This window comes from Salvelinus namaycush, chromosome 35, assembly GCF_016432855.1.
Source record: "Salvelinus namaycush isolate Seneca chromosome 35, SaNama_1.0, whole genome shotgun sequence".
Classification (NCBI taxonomy): Eukaryota; Metazoa; Chordata; class Actinopteri; order Salmoniformes; family Salmonidae; genus Salvelinus; species Salvelinus namaycush.
The window spans coordinates 34,425,888-34,443,346 of record NC_052341.1 but is presented as its reverse complement, the minus strand read 5'-3'; the positions used below and the strand labels follow the sequence as shown (position 1 = coordinate 34,443,346).

Here is a 17,459-nt window from a genome sequence, read left to right as displayed (position 1 = left end):
AAACAAATACATTCTTCAAAGTAGCCACCCTTTGCCTTGAAGACAGCTTTGCACACTCTTGGCATTCTTTCAACCAGATTCATGAGCTAGTCACCTGGAATGCATTTCAATTAACAGGTGGGCCTTGTTAAAAGTTCATATTTGGAATTGCTTTCCTTCTTAACCTCTCTGGGGTAGGGGGCAGTATTTTGAAGTTTGGATGACAAACGTGCCCAAAGTAAACTGCCTGTTACTCAGGCCCAGAAGCTAGGATATGCATTTGCGTGGTAGTATTGGATAGAAAACACAAACGTTTCTAAAACTGTTAAAATAATGTCTGTGAGTATAACAGAACTGATATGGCAGGCAAAACCCCGAGGACAGACCATCCCAAAAAATTTAAAAAAAGACAAATTCAGCCTACCACTGTTTCCAATGGCTGTCATGTTTATTATGAGGCGAAATCCTCCCAGATTGCAGTTCCTAGGGCTTCCACTAGATGTCAAAACTCTTCAGAATGAGTTTCAGGCTTGTTTTTTGAAAAAATTGCTAGAATTTGTAGTTTTTCTAAGTGGCTCCCATTTTGTCTGTAGTGTTTTCATGCGCGTGGATGAGAGTGCATTCTTTGTTGTTTATCTCCGGTAAAGACAATAACGATTCTCCATCTTAAATGTTATAGTTTATTTTAGTATTAGGGTAGCTGAGGTTTGATTATAAACGTTGTTTGACTTGTTTGGAGAAGTTTATTGGTAACGTTTGGGATTCATTTTGTATGCATTTTGAAGGAGGGAAACCAGTGGATTATTGACTGAAGCGTGCCAGCTAAACTGAGTTTCTGGGGATATAAAGAAGAACATTATCGAACAAAAAGGACCATTTGTGATGTAGCTGGGACCTTTGAGTGCCAACAGAAGATCTTCAAAGGTAAGGCATTTATTATAACTCTATTTCTGACTTTTGTGGCGCACCTGCCTGGTTGAAATGTGTTTTTCATGCTTTTGTATGCGGGGCGCTGTCCTCAGATAATCGCATGGTGCTTTCGCCATAAAGCCTTTTTGAAATCTGACACAGCGGCTGGATTAACAAGAGGGTAAGCTTTAATTTGATGTATGACACTTGTATTTTCATGAATGTTAAATATTTATATTTCTGTCATTTGAATTTCGCGCTCTGCAATTTCACCGGATGTTGGCCAGGTGGGACGCTACGAGCAATGGACCGGTGGAAATCTGTCCTTTGGTCTCATGTCCAAATGTGAGATTTTTGGTTCCAACCGCCAGGTCTTTGTGAGACGCAGAGTAGGTGAACAGATGATCTCTACATGTGTGGTTCCCACCATGAAGCATGGAGGTGGTGGTGTGACGATGCTTTTCTGGTGACACTGATTTATTTAGAATTCAAGGCACACTTAACCAGTATTGCTACCACAGCATTCTGCAGCAATATGCCATTACATTTACATTTAAGTCATTTAGCAGACGCTCTTATCCAGAGCGACTTACAAGTACATACATTCATACTTTTTTTTTGTACTGTTTTTTTTTTTTGGGATGCCATGCCATTTGGTTTGCACTTAGTCCCACTATCATTTGTTTTTCAACAGGACAATGACCCAACACACCTCCAGGCTGTGTAAGGGCTATTTGACCAAGGAGGATCGTGATGAGTGCTGCATCAGATGACCTGGCGTCCACAATCCCCCGACCTCAACCCAATGAGATGGTTTGGGATGAGTTGGACCGCAGAGTGAAGGAAAAGCAGCCAACGTTTGCTCAGCATATGTGGGAACTTCTTCAGGACTGTTGGAAAAGCATTCCAGGTCATACCTCATGAAGCTGGTTGAGAGAATGCCAAGAGCGTGCAAAGCTGTCATCAAGGCAAAGGGTGGCTACTTTGAAGTATATTTTGATTTGTTTAACACTTTTGGTTACTACATGATTCCATGTGTAATTTCATAGTTCTGATGTCTTCACTATTATTCTACAATGTAGAAAATAGTAAAATTAAAGAAAAACCCTTGAGTGAGTAGGTGTATCCAAACTTTTGACTGGTAATGTTAGCATTCATACATATGACTGTCCTGTGAGGATCAGCATGTGTCAGATCAGCGGTGGATGACAGTAGCCAGGACCTTTCTCACCCACAGAGGGGGGGGGGGGGGGCTGGGTGGATGACAGTTCACACCCTGTTGTAAATTACAGGAGAAGAGGACGCTGTTTTCCCCTCAAGTATTAAAAACCTCTGCAGGATTGGTGCCCCCCCTAACGTAGGCTAATGTGATTGGCATGAGGTTTTAAGTAACATGAACATATCCCAGAACATAGACAGATCTGATATTGGCAGAAAGCTTAAATTCTTCTTCATCTAAGTGTACTGTCCAATTTACAGTAACTATTACAGTGAAAGAATACCATGCTATTGTTTGAGGAGAGTGCACAGTTATGAACTTGAAAAGTTATGAATTAACCAATTAGGCACATTTTGGCAGTCTTGATAGAATATTTTTAACAAATACGCAATGGTTCATTCAAAAACAGTCAAAAACTTCGCACATACACTGCTGCCATCTAGTGGGCAAAATCTAAATTGTACCTGGGCTGGAATAATACATTATGGACTTTCTCTTGCATTTCAAAGATGGTACAAAAAAAAATTGTATTATCTTTTACCAGATCTATTGTCTTATATTCTCCTACATTTATTTCACAAATTTCTAAGTGTTTCCTTTAAAATTGTATCAAGAATATGCATATCCTTGCTTCAGGTCCTGAGCTACAGGCAGTTAGATTTGGGTATGTCATTTTAGGCGAAAATTAAAAAAAAAAAAAAGGGTCAGATCCTTAAGAGGTTTAACCAAAGGAATGTCTTCGTTAACAGACTGTCTTCCCGCCGAAACTAACAGTTTCTAAATTGAATACTGGAACAATATTTCTAAAATAAGAACGTGGGGAATGGTCAAAGATGATGTATGGAAAACTAATGTCATATTGGTTTTTATTTTGTGATGTCATTAAAAAGATTGTAAAGTAAATAGTGTAACTTGGAAAGTATATCCCCTTTATCTGTTAAGTCTCCATCCTTAATGTTGTATATGAGATATGAAAAAGGATTAAAGTATTTTTGTTAACATAGATTATTTTATGGCTCCTAAAAATCACATTCCTATCTCTTATAAATTGTGCATAGTAAGTAGCCAAGCCCCTAGTGAGGTCAGAGAGCGTGTCAGAATTACAGACCCGCCCATTTCGAGAGAGTGTATAAAAGGATTGGTAAAGAATTAACATCAGCCCAGAAAAGTGTGGAGCGTTGCTACACGTTTGAAATGGTTGGAACTTTGAACCTCAACATGAGGTGAAGAAAATAAACTCACTTCCCAGAGTAGATCAGAACATCGCCAGGCTGCAGCGTTGCGTGTAAAGTGGTTCAAACTCTGACTTCCAACACGAGGTGAAGAGAGGAGAAAACTCCCCTCTTGGACAATCACTGGAACGGCTGATTAGCGGTCCTCAGTCAAATGTCTAGAAAATCTCATTTAAGATTGAACAGAAGCACTCACTCCAGTTAAAAAGGGTGCGTTATCAGGGATAGGAGTGTTGAGAAATGATGCACAGCAACGATATCTACCACAAAACCACGATACCAATAACCACCGTGGTCAAAATAACTATGAAGTACGTCGCCAGCGAAACGCCTACTGCAACAATCAATCTGATCGCTACGTTCCTGCACCCAAACCACACAAAGTGCCAGGGCACAAGGGTAACAAAGGGTTCAATGACGATATAATTGTAGACTGATGCTCTATAGAAGCTTTGCTAAGAGAAGTACAAAAGCGCAAAACATTTGAGAAGGAGGAAAAAGATGAGTCACCATGACTAGCTGTGGAATTGCCGGACAACAGGTCCGCCAAATTTAATTCCATTAGAGAGGACGCAAACAATCCAATTACCCCCGCTCTCACTCGAGACCCTGTCCAGGGCCCGCTCGATCAAGAAACAAGCCCACAGGCTTTGACTATAGACTCCGATACAAATGTTGCAACGCACAAGGCAAACATCGCAATGGCCAATTCCACTCAAACTCAGATAAGTCAATATTTTGTAACCATGAACAAAGTGGGACCATCCTACTACTCTTCTCAAATCACCGTAGTACACTATTCTCATCATCCAGTGGGAGCCATCGACACAGCTGGCTTGCCTAGCTATCCAAGGAGAATCTTCCAGAGTGAACAGTAGAAGACAGGAAAGGGGAGACCCCTTTCAGACAATCAGAGCCTTACAAGAATGCCGCTGAAAAGGCCATCCCACATCCTTCCTAAGAAGGCTGGATCCGACAGAGATAAACAGCATTCACACGTAAAAACATTCATGATTTCTTACTCCAAACGGGCGGCGGCTCGTGTGCAAAGTATATAAATAGTTCTTAATTTCTGTGTAACAAGCCGCCATATGCTTTCAGTCCGCTAGGGACCTTATTCTCATGTATTAAGTGTGTAATGTTTGTGATATTATTTAGTTAGTAAATAAATAAACCACTTTGTGTAGTACTGAATCATAAGGTTGGGGTTTTTGCAGATCCAAGAAGGTTATGACTGTTCAGAATGATAAGAAGTAATCATTAATACGTTGACTGTGATATTGATGTGATAGGTAAAGACCTTTAGAGTTTAATCCGGGAGATGGTAACTCTGAACAACCGCTCTCAATCATTGTTACATGATTAATTTAAAAGCGTGTAACAATTAAAACAAAGTTAGTTGATTCTAGTTGACACTTACCACGCTGCGTTTTGGTCCATGCATTACGACAAGAGCCGTGACAACTGTAAGAATTGCTATTCATGTGTCATGCACGCACATACCCTGAAAAATACACATTTTTTTGTTTCTACTCGTCAGTATTATTTACAAAAACTGTTACACTAAGGTTTTTATTCTAATAGAAATGACAATGTTCAATTATATTCCATGATATTCTTAAGATATAAGTGTTGAGTGAATATAAGCAAGTGATGTCTGCTAAATAATCAAGTTAATGGCGCAGTCATATAGCCTCGGCACCTACATAAAGCTGAGTGACTCACTCATTCTTGGCTTTGGATCAAAAATAAATAAGTACCAACATTCTTTCTGATAGTCTTTAAATTCAGACAGAGCCAATAATACAATTCATAATATACAAGGACAATTATCAATGGATCCTGTAGAAATAAACCAAACTTTTGCTTCCTACTCTACCACACTTTCCAACTCTGAATCTTCTGAGAACTTAACTAATCAGACATCATTTTTGGCCGGACACCCGTCAACTAGTGGAATTAAAGCATCAGATTTTGAACATCGAGTGGCCCTGTATGCCAATGATAGCCTCTTATTCCTAACAGATCGAAAGAATTCTATATCTTCCCTCTCCAATTTAATGTATAACTTTGTCCAGGGTTTAAAGTTAATAAAACCAAATCGTCCATCCTTTTCTTCAACAAGCAAGAGAGACAGAATCCAGTTGTATAGCATCCATTTGTGAATACAAAACAAGGTTTCACATATCTTGGTATTAAAATCACAACAGAAATGAACTCCTTGAGTTCAACAAATTATGAACCCATGGCAATCAATATAACATAATCCATCAACAGATGGGTCTATTATTGGTAGAATAAATGTTTTGGTTCTCCAAGAAACCATACTTAATAAAGAAATCATGTGACTAAACTAAATAAAAAGAAAAATAAACTACACTATGAAACAAAGATAAATTACATAAATAATGATAGTAAAAAGCTTTGGGGCACCTTAAATGATATTTTGGGAAAGAAAGCCAACTCGGCTGCTTCATTCATTGAATCAGATGGCTCATTCATCACAAAGCCCACTGATATTGCAAACTACTTTTATGACTTTTTCATTGGCAATATAAGCAAACTTAGGGATGACATGCCAGCAGCAAACACTGACACTACACATCCAAGTATATTGGACGAAATGATGAAAGACAAGAATTGTACTTTTGAATTCCATGAAGTCCGTGTGGAAGAGGTAAAAAAATTATTGTTGTCTATCAACCCGGGGTCTGACAATCTGGATGGAAAATGACTGAGGATAATAACAGATGATTTTGCCACTCCTATTTGCCGCATCTTCAATTTAAGCCTACTAGAGTGTGTGCCCTCAGACCTGGAGGGAAGCTAAAGCAATTCCGCTACCCAAGAACAGTAAAAAAAACTTTACTGGCTCAAATAGCCGGCCAATCAGCCTGCTACCAACCCTTAGTAAATTTCTGGAAAAAATTATTTTTGACCAGATACAATACTATTTTACAGTAAACAAATTGACAAAATAATTTCAGCATGCTTATAGGGAAGGACACTCAACAAGCACAGCACTTACACAAATGATTGATGATTGGCTGAGAGAAATTGATGATAAAATGATCCGTCTTGTTAGACTTTTGAGCAAGTTGAGATGACTAAACTGCTTGGAGTAACCCTAGATTGTAAACTGGTATGGTCAAAACATATTGATGCAGTAGTTGCTAGGATGGGGAGAAGTCTGTCTATAATAAAGCGATGCTCTGCCTTCTTAACAACACTATCAACAAGGCAGGTCCTACAGGCCCTAGTTTTGTCGCACCTTGACTACTGTTCAGTCGTGTGGTCAGGTGCCACAAAAAAGGACAGGAAAATTGCAATTGGTTCAGAACAGGGTAGCACGGCTGGCCCTTGGATGTACACAGAGAGCTAATATTAATAATATGCATGTCAATCTCTCCTGGCTGAAAGTGAAGGAGAGATTGACTTCATCACTACTTTTATTTATGAGAGGTATTGACATGTCGAATGGACCGAGCTGTCTGTCTAAACTACTGGCACACAGCTCTGACACCCATGCATACCCCACAAGACATGACACAAGAGGTCTCTTCACAAGAGGTCTCTTCACACAAGACATGCCACAAGAGGTCTCCAGAACAGAATATGGGAGGCACACAGTACTACATAGAGGCATGACTACATGGAACTCTATTCCATATCAAGTAACTGACGCAAGCAGTAAAATCAGATTTAAAAAACACCTTATGGAACAGCGGGGACTGTGAAGAAAGACAAACATTGGCGCACACACACACAAGATAACATATGCACTATACATACACATGGATTTAGTACTGTAGATATGTGGTAGTGGTGGAGTAGGGCCTGAGGGCACACAGTGTGCACTCGTTCACTCCACATTATGCATTTCAAAGCATTGGATTGATACAAGAATGGCTGGAGGGAGCTACCACCATATTCATTATACCAGTCCATTCCTTTTAAATCCATGAGGGGGAGTGTACAAGTGCACACTTCGGGAAGTAGGGTAGAGAATTGGAATGTAGCCAACTAGTTGAAGTGAATGTGCAGCCTGGACTCACCTACTTCTCCCATCACTCTCAGGCCCTCCTGGTAGTTGGGGCCACCGCGACGCACAAAGATGGTGACTCGGTTATCCTTCAGGGGTCCCTGGTAGTCTTTGATAGCCCTGACGATGCCCTAGTGGTGGACAAAGTAGAGCACAGCATGGTAAAATGTATGGATAGACATGCCTTGTTCAAAGCATGGGATTAACAGCAAGCACAATGGCTAAGGCTGGACAAAATCTGCAGGATGGCTTTTCTAAATCTGTCCTTATTGAATTTATATAATTATATACATAATTTTCATATATGAAACTGCAGCATGTTATATCATGTTTAGTGGCATTATTTGGTTTGATTGAATAGATTCTAAATGTTAGAATTTTGCCAGGAAGACTAGGCATCAGCTCATATGTATCCAAATAGAGAACCACTGTGTCCGAAAATTGATCTTGCCTACAAATTTTTTAAACGTACTGTGTACTAATCATACTATATATGTACTGTTTAGTATAAAAGTATGCATTCAGCAACAAATAAACATACTAGGCTCACCCATACTAAGAAAGCGTCATCTAATGCTCAAACGTGTTGTTTCCCGCCATTCGTTAATTTTGCAACAGCCCATCCTCTTATCACAAATGGGTCTGAAAAGATGCACCTCTTCCTCAATAGAGTATGCAGCAAATACTAGATGAAGTCTAAATGAGTACACTACATGACCAAAAGTACGTGGACACCTGCTCGTCAAACATCTCATTCCAAAATCATGGGCATTAATATGGAGTTGGTCCCCCCTTTGCTGCTAAAACAGCCTCCACTCTTCTGGGAAGGTTTTCTACTGTAAGATGTTCGAACATTGCTGCGTAGACTTGCTTCCATTCAGCCACAAGAGCATTAGTGAGGTCAGGCACTGATGTTGGGCAATTATGCTTGGCTCGCAATCGGTGTTACAATTCATCCCAAAGGTGTTCGATGGGGATGAGTTCAGGGCTCTGTGCAGGCCAATCAAATTCTTCCACACCGATCTCAAAAAAACATTTCTGTATGGACCTCGCTTAGTGCACGGGGGCATTGTCATGCTGAAACAGGAAAGCACCTTCCCCAAACTGTAACCACAAAGTTGGAAACACATAATAGTCTAGAATGTCATTGTATGCTGTACCGTTAAGATTTCCCTTCACTGGAATTAAGGGGCCTAGCCTGAACCATGAAAAACAGCCCCAGACCATTATTCTTCCTCCACCAAACTTTACAGTTGGCACTGTGCATTCGCAGGCAGGTAGCGTTCTTCTGGCATCCGCCAAACCCAGTCTGTCGGACTGCCAGATGGTGAAGCGCGATTCATCAGTCCAGAGAACACGTTTCCACTGCTCCAGAGCCCAATGGTGGCGAGCTTTACACTACTCCAGCCGATGCTTGGTAATCTTAGGCTTGTGTGTGGCTGCTCGGCCATGGAAACCTATTTCATGAAGCTCCCGACGAACAGTTCTTGTGCTGACGTTTCTTCTAGAGGCAATTTGGAACTCAGTAGTGAGTGTTGCAACCGAGGACAGGCAATTTTCAGCACTCGGCGGTTCCGTTCTGTGAGCTGTTCTGTGACCTACCGCTTCGCTGCTGAGCAGTTGTTGCTCCTAGACATTCCCACTTCACAATAACAGCACTTAATTGACCGGGGAAGCTGTAGCAGGGCAGAAATTTGATGACCTGACTTGTTGGAAAGGTGGCATCCTATGATGCCACGTTGAAAGTCACTGAGGTCTTCAGTAAGGCCATTCTACTGCCAATGTTTGTTTATGGAGATTGCATGACTGTGCGCTTTATTTTATACACCTGTCAGCAACAGGTGTGGCTGAAATAGCATAATCCACGAATTTGAAGGGGCGTCCACATACTTTAGTATATATAGAGTATGACATCCTGGCATTTAAAGCACTCTCAATGTTAGACATTTTACAAATTATACTATCTAGAACATGAGTAGAGGTATTTAGACAAGGCTAATGAATATATTTTCCATTACATATTACATTCAAGGGACTCATGCACATTCTGCACTCAGATTATGTCTGGCCCTATCAATGACACAGCAGTAGGGGAAGACCGTGTTTGGGCGCCTTACTTTGAACGTGGCCGCCACGTTTGTGAAGTTAGCGATGCTTCCTCCGATGATCAGCACTTTCCCTGACGAGGCAAAGATAGAAATGTGTTGTTAGTATTAATGCTGAGACTATCTAGTTTGACAATGCGGTAACACACAAAGAATTGAGCATGTGATAGAACTTAGTGCACCACTGAGTTAAATAGTCCTAACCAATGGAATTCGTCTGTGTCCAAAAGTTATTTAAGTGTAACTAGTAAAAAAACATCAACACATATTGCTCCACATTTATTGATGAAAATTAATAAATGAATTAAGAAGATCCAACTCGGATCAAAAAGTTGGAATAGAGGCAGTGTACAGGAGCAATACAGTCTGTGGGACTTTTTGCTTCTACATGCATTGTTTTTTATGATATAGCCCAAATGTAATATGAGCTGACTATGCCAACGTTGATTTCAAAACTATAAGAGGTGCAAGTGGGCAACCTTGGCGAGTTCCCAGGTGTAGGGTGAAGTTGCCACTAGACGTTGATCTTGAGTCAGTTCTGCATTTTCCTACTAATGGTTAAGGTTATAATTGGGGTAGGGGATGCTGAGCAAGTGCCCACCTTCGTGGTGCTTCTCTCTGGTCATAAGTGAGAGGATGGTCTTGGCGTAGTCATAGGTCTGTTGCTCGCTGGGCGCTCCAGAATATTCCCCGTAGTTGGCCAGCTCATCCACTCCACCCAGGTCACAGATGGTGTCACTACGTTCGAGGGGACAGGGGTCAGAGTCAAGGACAAGTGGTTGCCTCACAAATGGCTCCCTATTGCCTTTACAGTACACTAACTTTGACCAGGGCCCATAGAGTAGTGCACTAGACAGGGAAAAGCGTGACATTTGGGACATGGTCAAAGTCATGCCCTGAGCTGCACGGGTTAGAAATGCAATTAGAAAGTCTCTTCAGTGACAAAACCTCCAATGCAGCGCAACTGTTGTATTCAGTAACACTGGGATCGATTCAAACTGAAAACTAAGTGTAGCTGGGATCATAGAATTATAAATAACATTGCACTACAGTAACAAGTCATTTTAATCTTTTCCAAATCCCAGTTGGAGGATTCCCTAAATCAGGAGCGAACAAGCAGGGTGGGAATCCTCCAACCGGCATTTCTGGGAAAAAAACATCTGGATGACAGTATGTTTCTGCTCTCTTGACAACTAAACTCAGCAAAAAAAGAAATGTCCTCTCACTGTCGACTGCGTTTATTTTCAGCAAACTTAACATGTGTAAATATTTGTATGAACATAAGATTCAACAACAGACAAACTGAACAAGTTCCACAGACATCATCAACGGGATTGAGATCCGGGTTCTTCGCTGGCCATGACAGGAAATCACGCACAGAACGAGCAGTATGGTTGGGGCCATTGTCATGCTGGAGGGTCATGTCAGGATGAGCCTGCAGGAAGGGTACCACATGGAGGGAGGAGGATATCTTCCCTGTAACGCACAGCGTTGAGATTGCCTGCAATGACAAGCTCAGTCCGATGACGCTGTGACACATCACCGCAGACCATGACGGACCCTCCACGTCGATCCTGCTCCAGAGTACAGGCCTCGGTGTAACGCTCATTCTTTCGACAATAAACGCAAATCCGACCATCACCCCTGGTGAGACAAAACCGCGACTCGTCAGTGAAGAGCACTTTTTGCCAGTCCTGTCTGGTCCAGCGACGGTGGGTTTGTGCCCATAGGGGACGTTGTTGCTGGTGATGTCTGGTGAGGACCTGCCTTACAACAGGCCTACAAGCCCTCAGTCCAGCCTCTCTCAGCCTATTCCGGACAGTCTGAGCACTGATGGAAGGATTGTGCGTACCTGGTGTAACTCGGGCAGTTGTTGTTACACGTGGTCTGCCACTGCTAGGACGATCAGCTGTCCGTCCTGTCTCCCTGTAGCGCTGTCTTAGGCCTCTCAGTACGGACAGTGCAATATATTGCCCTGGCCACATCTGCAGTCCTCATGCCTCCTTGCAGCATGCCTAAAGCATGTTCACGCAGATGAGCAGGGACCCTGGGCATAGTTCTTTTGGTATTTTTCAAAGTCAGTAGAAAGGCCTCTTTAGTGTCCTAAGTTTTCATAACTGTGACCTTAATTGCCTACCATCTGTAAGCTGTTAGTGTCTTAACGACCGTTCCACAGGTGCATGTTCATTAATTGTTTGTGGTTAATTGAACAAGCATGGGAAACAGTGTTTAAACCCTTTACAATGAAGAGCTGAAGTTATTTGGAGTTTAACAAATTATCTTTGAAAGACAGGGTCCTGAAAAAGGGACTTTTTTTTTTGCTGAGTGTATTTATGGGACAGTTTAGCTCGACAATTAGGTAGTGGGCCGAAGCCGAAAAATGTGAAGTTGAATGAGCTGATTGTTTGTATACATGACAGTGAAAAATTCTTATGATGACTATAAAAGTTTGAGACACCAATTCTTGCACTCATAAAAAGTAGATTTCAATAGTGTCTGCCCAGGTAAATGCGGAACTGCTAAACTTGGAACCAACCAGAACTTCCGTACATACTCCTCATGATGAAGGAAGCAAATGTCCTCCTATCAACGCAAGCTGCTGTCTGATGAAGAGGATCAGATATAGCCAGCTATAAGTAAATATCTGTTTGAGTGCACTTTAGGAGGTAACCATTTAGCCAATATATTGAAAGCTAGCCAATGTTACAGTTTGCCTAGCCAACTACTGTAAATGTCAATTTGTGTTTCATTAGCAATCTGTCAGTGAATAAAAAATGTTAATCATGTTTTGGCATCTCATTTCAAGTAACTAGCAGCAGGCTTGAAAACATTCAATCATATACTTTTCTTATAAACACAAATAAAAGTGTGTGTGTGTCATGGAAGCTAGAATAGTTAAAACAGCTGCATAGGAATACTAGCCACTATATATGGCATAGCCTACATATAAGGCATAATTTGTAATACATATAGATGAGTTCTCAAATAGCAGCTGCCCAATACCATGGTAGGCATGCATAATGTTGGATGCATTGGAATTTAAGATATGGAGAATGTTAGAGTGTGTAGGACTGTAGAAAAAGCAGTTGGGAAAATGTTTGTTCAGTGAATGTGAGTATATTTAGGTGGTTTGAATGATTAGCTTTCCTATTAACCTTCTAAAAGCTGATGTGCCAGAATCTGGCCAATCCATTCATTGTTCTACTAACTATGACACAGTGTGGGGCATGTTTTCCACAATATACGTTTCATGCATATACATTCGAACAAAGTACACCATCACTAATAGTTTACCAGTTATTGAGTACAGAGATAAATAGCAAAGGTGTCTCAGGCAGTTTAAGTATCTAAATACTGTGCATTCAGAAAGTATTCAGACCATTTGACTTCTTCCACATCACAACCTTGCTCTAAAAATGGATGAAACCCCCCCCCCCCCAATACCCCATAATGACAAATCAAAAATATTTATATTTTTTTAAATGCTGAAATATTACATTTAGATAAGTATTTAGACCAATTACTCAGTATTTTATTGAAGCACCTTTGACAGCGATTACAACCGTGTCTTCTTTGGTATGACGCTAAAAGCCTCGCACACCTGTAGTTGAGGAGTTTCTCCTATTCTTCACTGCAGATCCTCTCAAGCTCCATTAGTCTCTCCAGAGATGTTTAATCGGGTTAAAGTGCGGGCTCTGGCAGGGCCACTCAAGGACATTCCGACATGTCCCGAAGCCACTACTGCGTTGTCTTGGCTGCGTGCTTAGGGTCGCTGTCCAGTTGGAAGGTGAACCTTATCCTTGATGAAAACTGGGTCTCTCTTTACTTTATTCCGTTCATCTTTCTCTCGATCTTGACTAGTCTCCTGGTCTCTGCTGCTGAAAAACATCCCCACAGCATGATGTTGCCACTACCATGCTTCACCGTAGGGATGGTGTCAGGTTTCCTCCAAACGTGACACTTGGCATTCAGGCCAAAGAGTTCAATCTTGGTTTTATCAGACCAGAGAATCTTGTTTCCCATGGTCTAAGAGCCCTTTAGGTGCCTTTTGACAAACTTCAAGCGGGCTGTCATGTTCCTTTTACTGAGGAGTGGCATCCGTTTGGCCACTACCATAAAGGCTTCACTGGGGGAGTGCTGCAGAGATGGTTGTCCTTCTGGAAGGTTCTCCTATCTGAACAGCAGAACTCTAGAACTATGTCAGAGTGACCATCGGTTCTTGGTCACCTCCCTGACCAAGGCACTTCTCCCCCGATTGCTCAGTTTGGCAGGGCAGCCAGCTCTAGGAAGAGTCTGGGTGGTTCCAATCTTCTTCCATTAAAGAATGATGGAGGCTACTGTGTTCTTGGGGACCTTCAATGTTGCAGACATTTTTTGGTACCCTCTCCAGATTTGTGCAGCGACATAATCTTGTCTGAGCTCTACGGACAACTCCTTTGACCGCATGGCTTGGTTTTTGTTCTGACATGCAATGTCAACTGTGGTACCTTATGTAGAAGTGAGTGCATTTCCAAATCATGTCCAATCAATTGAAATCACCACAGGTGGACTCCAATCAAGAAACATCAAGGATGATCAACGCAAACAGGATGCACTGGAGCTCAATTTTGAGTCTCATAGCAAAGGTCTGAATACTTATGTAAATAAAGGTATGTTTTTATTTTATTTATACATTTTGCAAAAATGTCTAAAAACCTGTTTTTGCTTTATCATTATGGGGTACTGTGTGTAGATGGATGAGAAAAAAACTATTTTAGAAAAAGCCTGTAACTTAACAAAATGTGGAAAAAGGGAACGGTCTGAATACTTTCTGAATGCCCTATATAGTATAACCTATCAAATGCCGGGGAGGGCACAATCTTACAATGGTGCAGTCCAGAAATGAGAGCTTTAACATCTATGCCCGAAAGCCTGGGCCTCTGATGGAGACTGTAGAACTGTCATCAACGCATGTTTCAGTATTCTCCCTTCTCTCAAGGAGCATGTGTGCCCAGGCCCCATATGCGTTTCGAAAGGATTTGGATAAGAGGGTCTGCTAAATGACTAAAATGTCAAATGAAAGGATCCCACCCAGGTCACCAATGTAGCGGACCGATGTAGACAGACAAGTGCCTCAGCAGAATGCAATCTAAAGCTTGCGTGATTCAGAGATGAGAACTCTACCATCTATGGCAAAAGACTGGGCTCCTGACGGGGACAATACAATTACGGGAATCCTCCAACAGTATGTTACAAATGTAAAATAATATGTTTGTCCCCTGTATGGTAGGAAAATTACAAGATTATGTTTTAATACTGTTAATGCATCGAATAGCTTTGATGGGTACTCTCTCATCTGTGTCAGTGGGACCGAGTTGGGCCTCTGCGCTAGCAATTTATTTATAATGGCTTGGTGATAAAACCTATAGCCTGCATTCCATAGAATGAGTTGGTATTTGTATACTGTGAGGTACCAGGGACAAGATGTCTCTGGTGTGGACGGCTGATTGGAGGAACCTTGTCTTAGGGGCCAAACCCTGATTTCTAAACAAATGGAACAGTCTTCTATCTGCTATCTGGCTGGGGGATACACCTTTCTCACATACAAATCCTAACCTTTTGACCTATTCCACAGACATCTGTTGTTTGTCACGTATTCGGGAGGATGTCTTAACTATAAAATACTGTGGCTCAATTCTGCTCGTTGAGCTCTCGGCATCACACTTCAGAGTGTGGGATCGACCAGCTTAATTATTGAAAAAAAAAATCAATATTAAATAAAGATGATTGTTTGAAATTAAAAAGTCTATCTCCTTTGAATCAGAAATAATACACGACACCTGTTAAACTGATTCTACATTGAATTTAGTCTTCAAAGTGCTCAAAGAAGCACATGTATTTGCAGTTGTTCAACAAAGAAAAGACAGGCAAACGCATATGTGGTCTCAATGTCTAAATAGTGACGCAGGCCTAGCTCAAACAGCAGTAGGATGGTTCTCCTCACAGCCCATGCTTGGTGAATAGCACTTGGTTGATCTCTGAAAGAGACACAGGAGAGCTGAATAGATCATGTGAGACAAACGTGAGAGACGAGAATTAATAAAATAAAATCACTGCAGAGGAAAGTAAGGGCTTGTAAGTAAGCATTTCATAGTAAGGTTGTATTTGGCACACTTGACAAATAAAATTCGATTTGTAGTTTGTGAGCTAGAAAATAAACATCCTGACAGTCTGAGTCAGGGTGCTCTGCCACCAACTATTGACAGGGATAATGAGACATTTCTTATTTGTCAGTATGAATGAAATTAGTGGGTCCTGCCTTGACTGTATTAGATTTACACTACTTGTCCTACAGATTTTTGTCTTAAATTATTACTTGGAATAAACAGAGCTAAAACGGTCCTTGTCCCAGAATGATATGCTAGTGATATTTTCTCCTGCTAGCTAGCAACGGATCTACTTGTTGTAACTCGCTAGGAAACTACCAAGCTAGCTCCAATACTAAGGTTGCTGTGTTTTAAGTTGGGAGTAATTTTACAGCTTGCATTGATTATATCACATTTATATAACTAAATAGTTAGGTTACAAAAAAATAAATAAAATACTTCACCTGATAGCAGTTGGTCAGACGGAGATCTCTTAAGATGTCACCAGCTGTCTACAACCTTAGATATGTTTAACGTGATTTGTAGACGTGATCAGCAGAGATCGTACCATGGATAGTACACAAGTTTTGATCGATTTACAGTTTGGTACTCGGCGGTGTTTGCCTGTCCAGCTAACGAACAAAACTATTTTGAAAAATGTGCACAAATTGAGATGGCCAACAAATGGAAATGAACTCATCCAGCTCATCCCTCAACAGAGATCGATCATTTCGAAAACTAAAGCAGATAGCTTGCTATGGCCCACCACCTAAATGACAGGCAAGGTGTTGGCAGGAACACAAACAGATCTGGGACTAGGCTAGGAACTTCAGGAAAGTTTCTGGAATTTTGCAAGCCTACCTGTAGACTACGGAGGCTCCTCCACCTGCCACCATTGTCCAGATCCTTCCCAGGGGGTTCAGGATGGTGAGCTTCAGACTGGCCCCGCTCTTCGCATCCAAATCCGCGATGTAAGCCTCCTAGAATAGGTAGACAAGGATGTGTCACTAGGGCATATACTCTGTATCTGAGGGTAGCAGAAACATCTTAGTCACAGCTTAATTACCCCACCAATATCTATGCAAGTTGTTAGTTCCATGGATTGCAAGTTCTCATGAAAAGAAAAGGATAAAACTTATTTCAATTGAATGCTGGAGAACCCGAGCCATCGGCCTGGGGAAACAAGCAAAACCATTATCTTAGAGAACTGTCAGTTATTTCTGGTGCCATATGTACAATATCAAGCTTCTCATAGTAGGGGTGGAAATCTAGGATCAGGTCCTCACTGTCCATGTAATCTTATTCATTGTGGTTCAAAAGGCAAAACTGATCCTAAAATCATCACTCCTACCCTGAGACTCTTGATATATACACTAAAGTATGTGGACACCCCTTCAAATTAGTGGAATCGGCTATTTCAGCACTGGGTGTTGTTGAAAGGTGTATAAAATCGAATACACAGCCATGCAATCTCCATAGACAAAGATTGGCAGTAGAATGGCCTTAATGAAGAGCTCAGTGACTTTCAACATGACACTGTCATAGGATGCCACCTTTCCAACAAGTCAGTTCGTCAGATTTCTGCCCTCCTAGAGTTGCCCCAGTCAACTGTAAGTGCTTTTATCATGGCGTAAAAATGTCTGAGCAACAATGGCTCAGCCGCAAAGTGGTAGGCCACACAAGCGCACAGAATGGGACCGCCGAGCACTGAAGCGTGTAACAATTGTCTGTCCTCGGTTGCAACACTCACTACTAAGTTGCAAACTGCCTCTGGAAGCATCGAAAGCACAATAACTGTTCATCGGGAGCTTCATGAAATGGGTTTCCATGGCCGAGCAGCTGCATGGA

At 41.5% G+C, this 17,459-nt stretch overlaps 1 protein-coding gene across 2 annotated transcripts in view; it reads right to left on the bottom strand.

Moving 5' to 3' along the window:
• The window catches only part of LOC120029513 (ATP-citrate synthase-like), a 111,002-nt gene that overhangs the window by 71,510 nt on the left and 22,033 nt on the right, over positions 1-17,459 (bottom strand). For both annotated transcript variants that reach the window (XM_038974768.1, XM_038974769.1), the window contains exons 8-11: positions 16,473-16,591; positions 10,088-10,224; positions 9,499-9,560; positions 7,395-7,512 (exon numbers count right to left, since the gene is read on the bottom strand). In XM_038974768.1, coding sequence (XP_038830696.1) covers positions 7,395-7,512; positions 9,499-9,560; positions 10,088-10,224; positions 16,473-16,591 — 436 coding nt within the window. The remainder of the gene's footprint in view (positions 1-7,394; positions 7,513-9,498; positions 9,561-10,087; positions 10,225-16,472; positions 16,592-17,459) is intronic.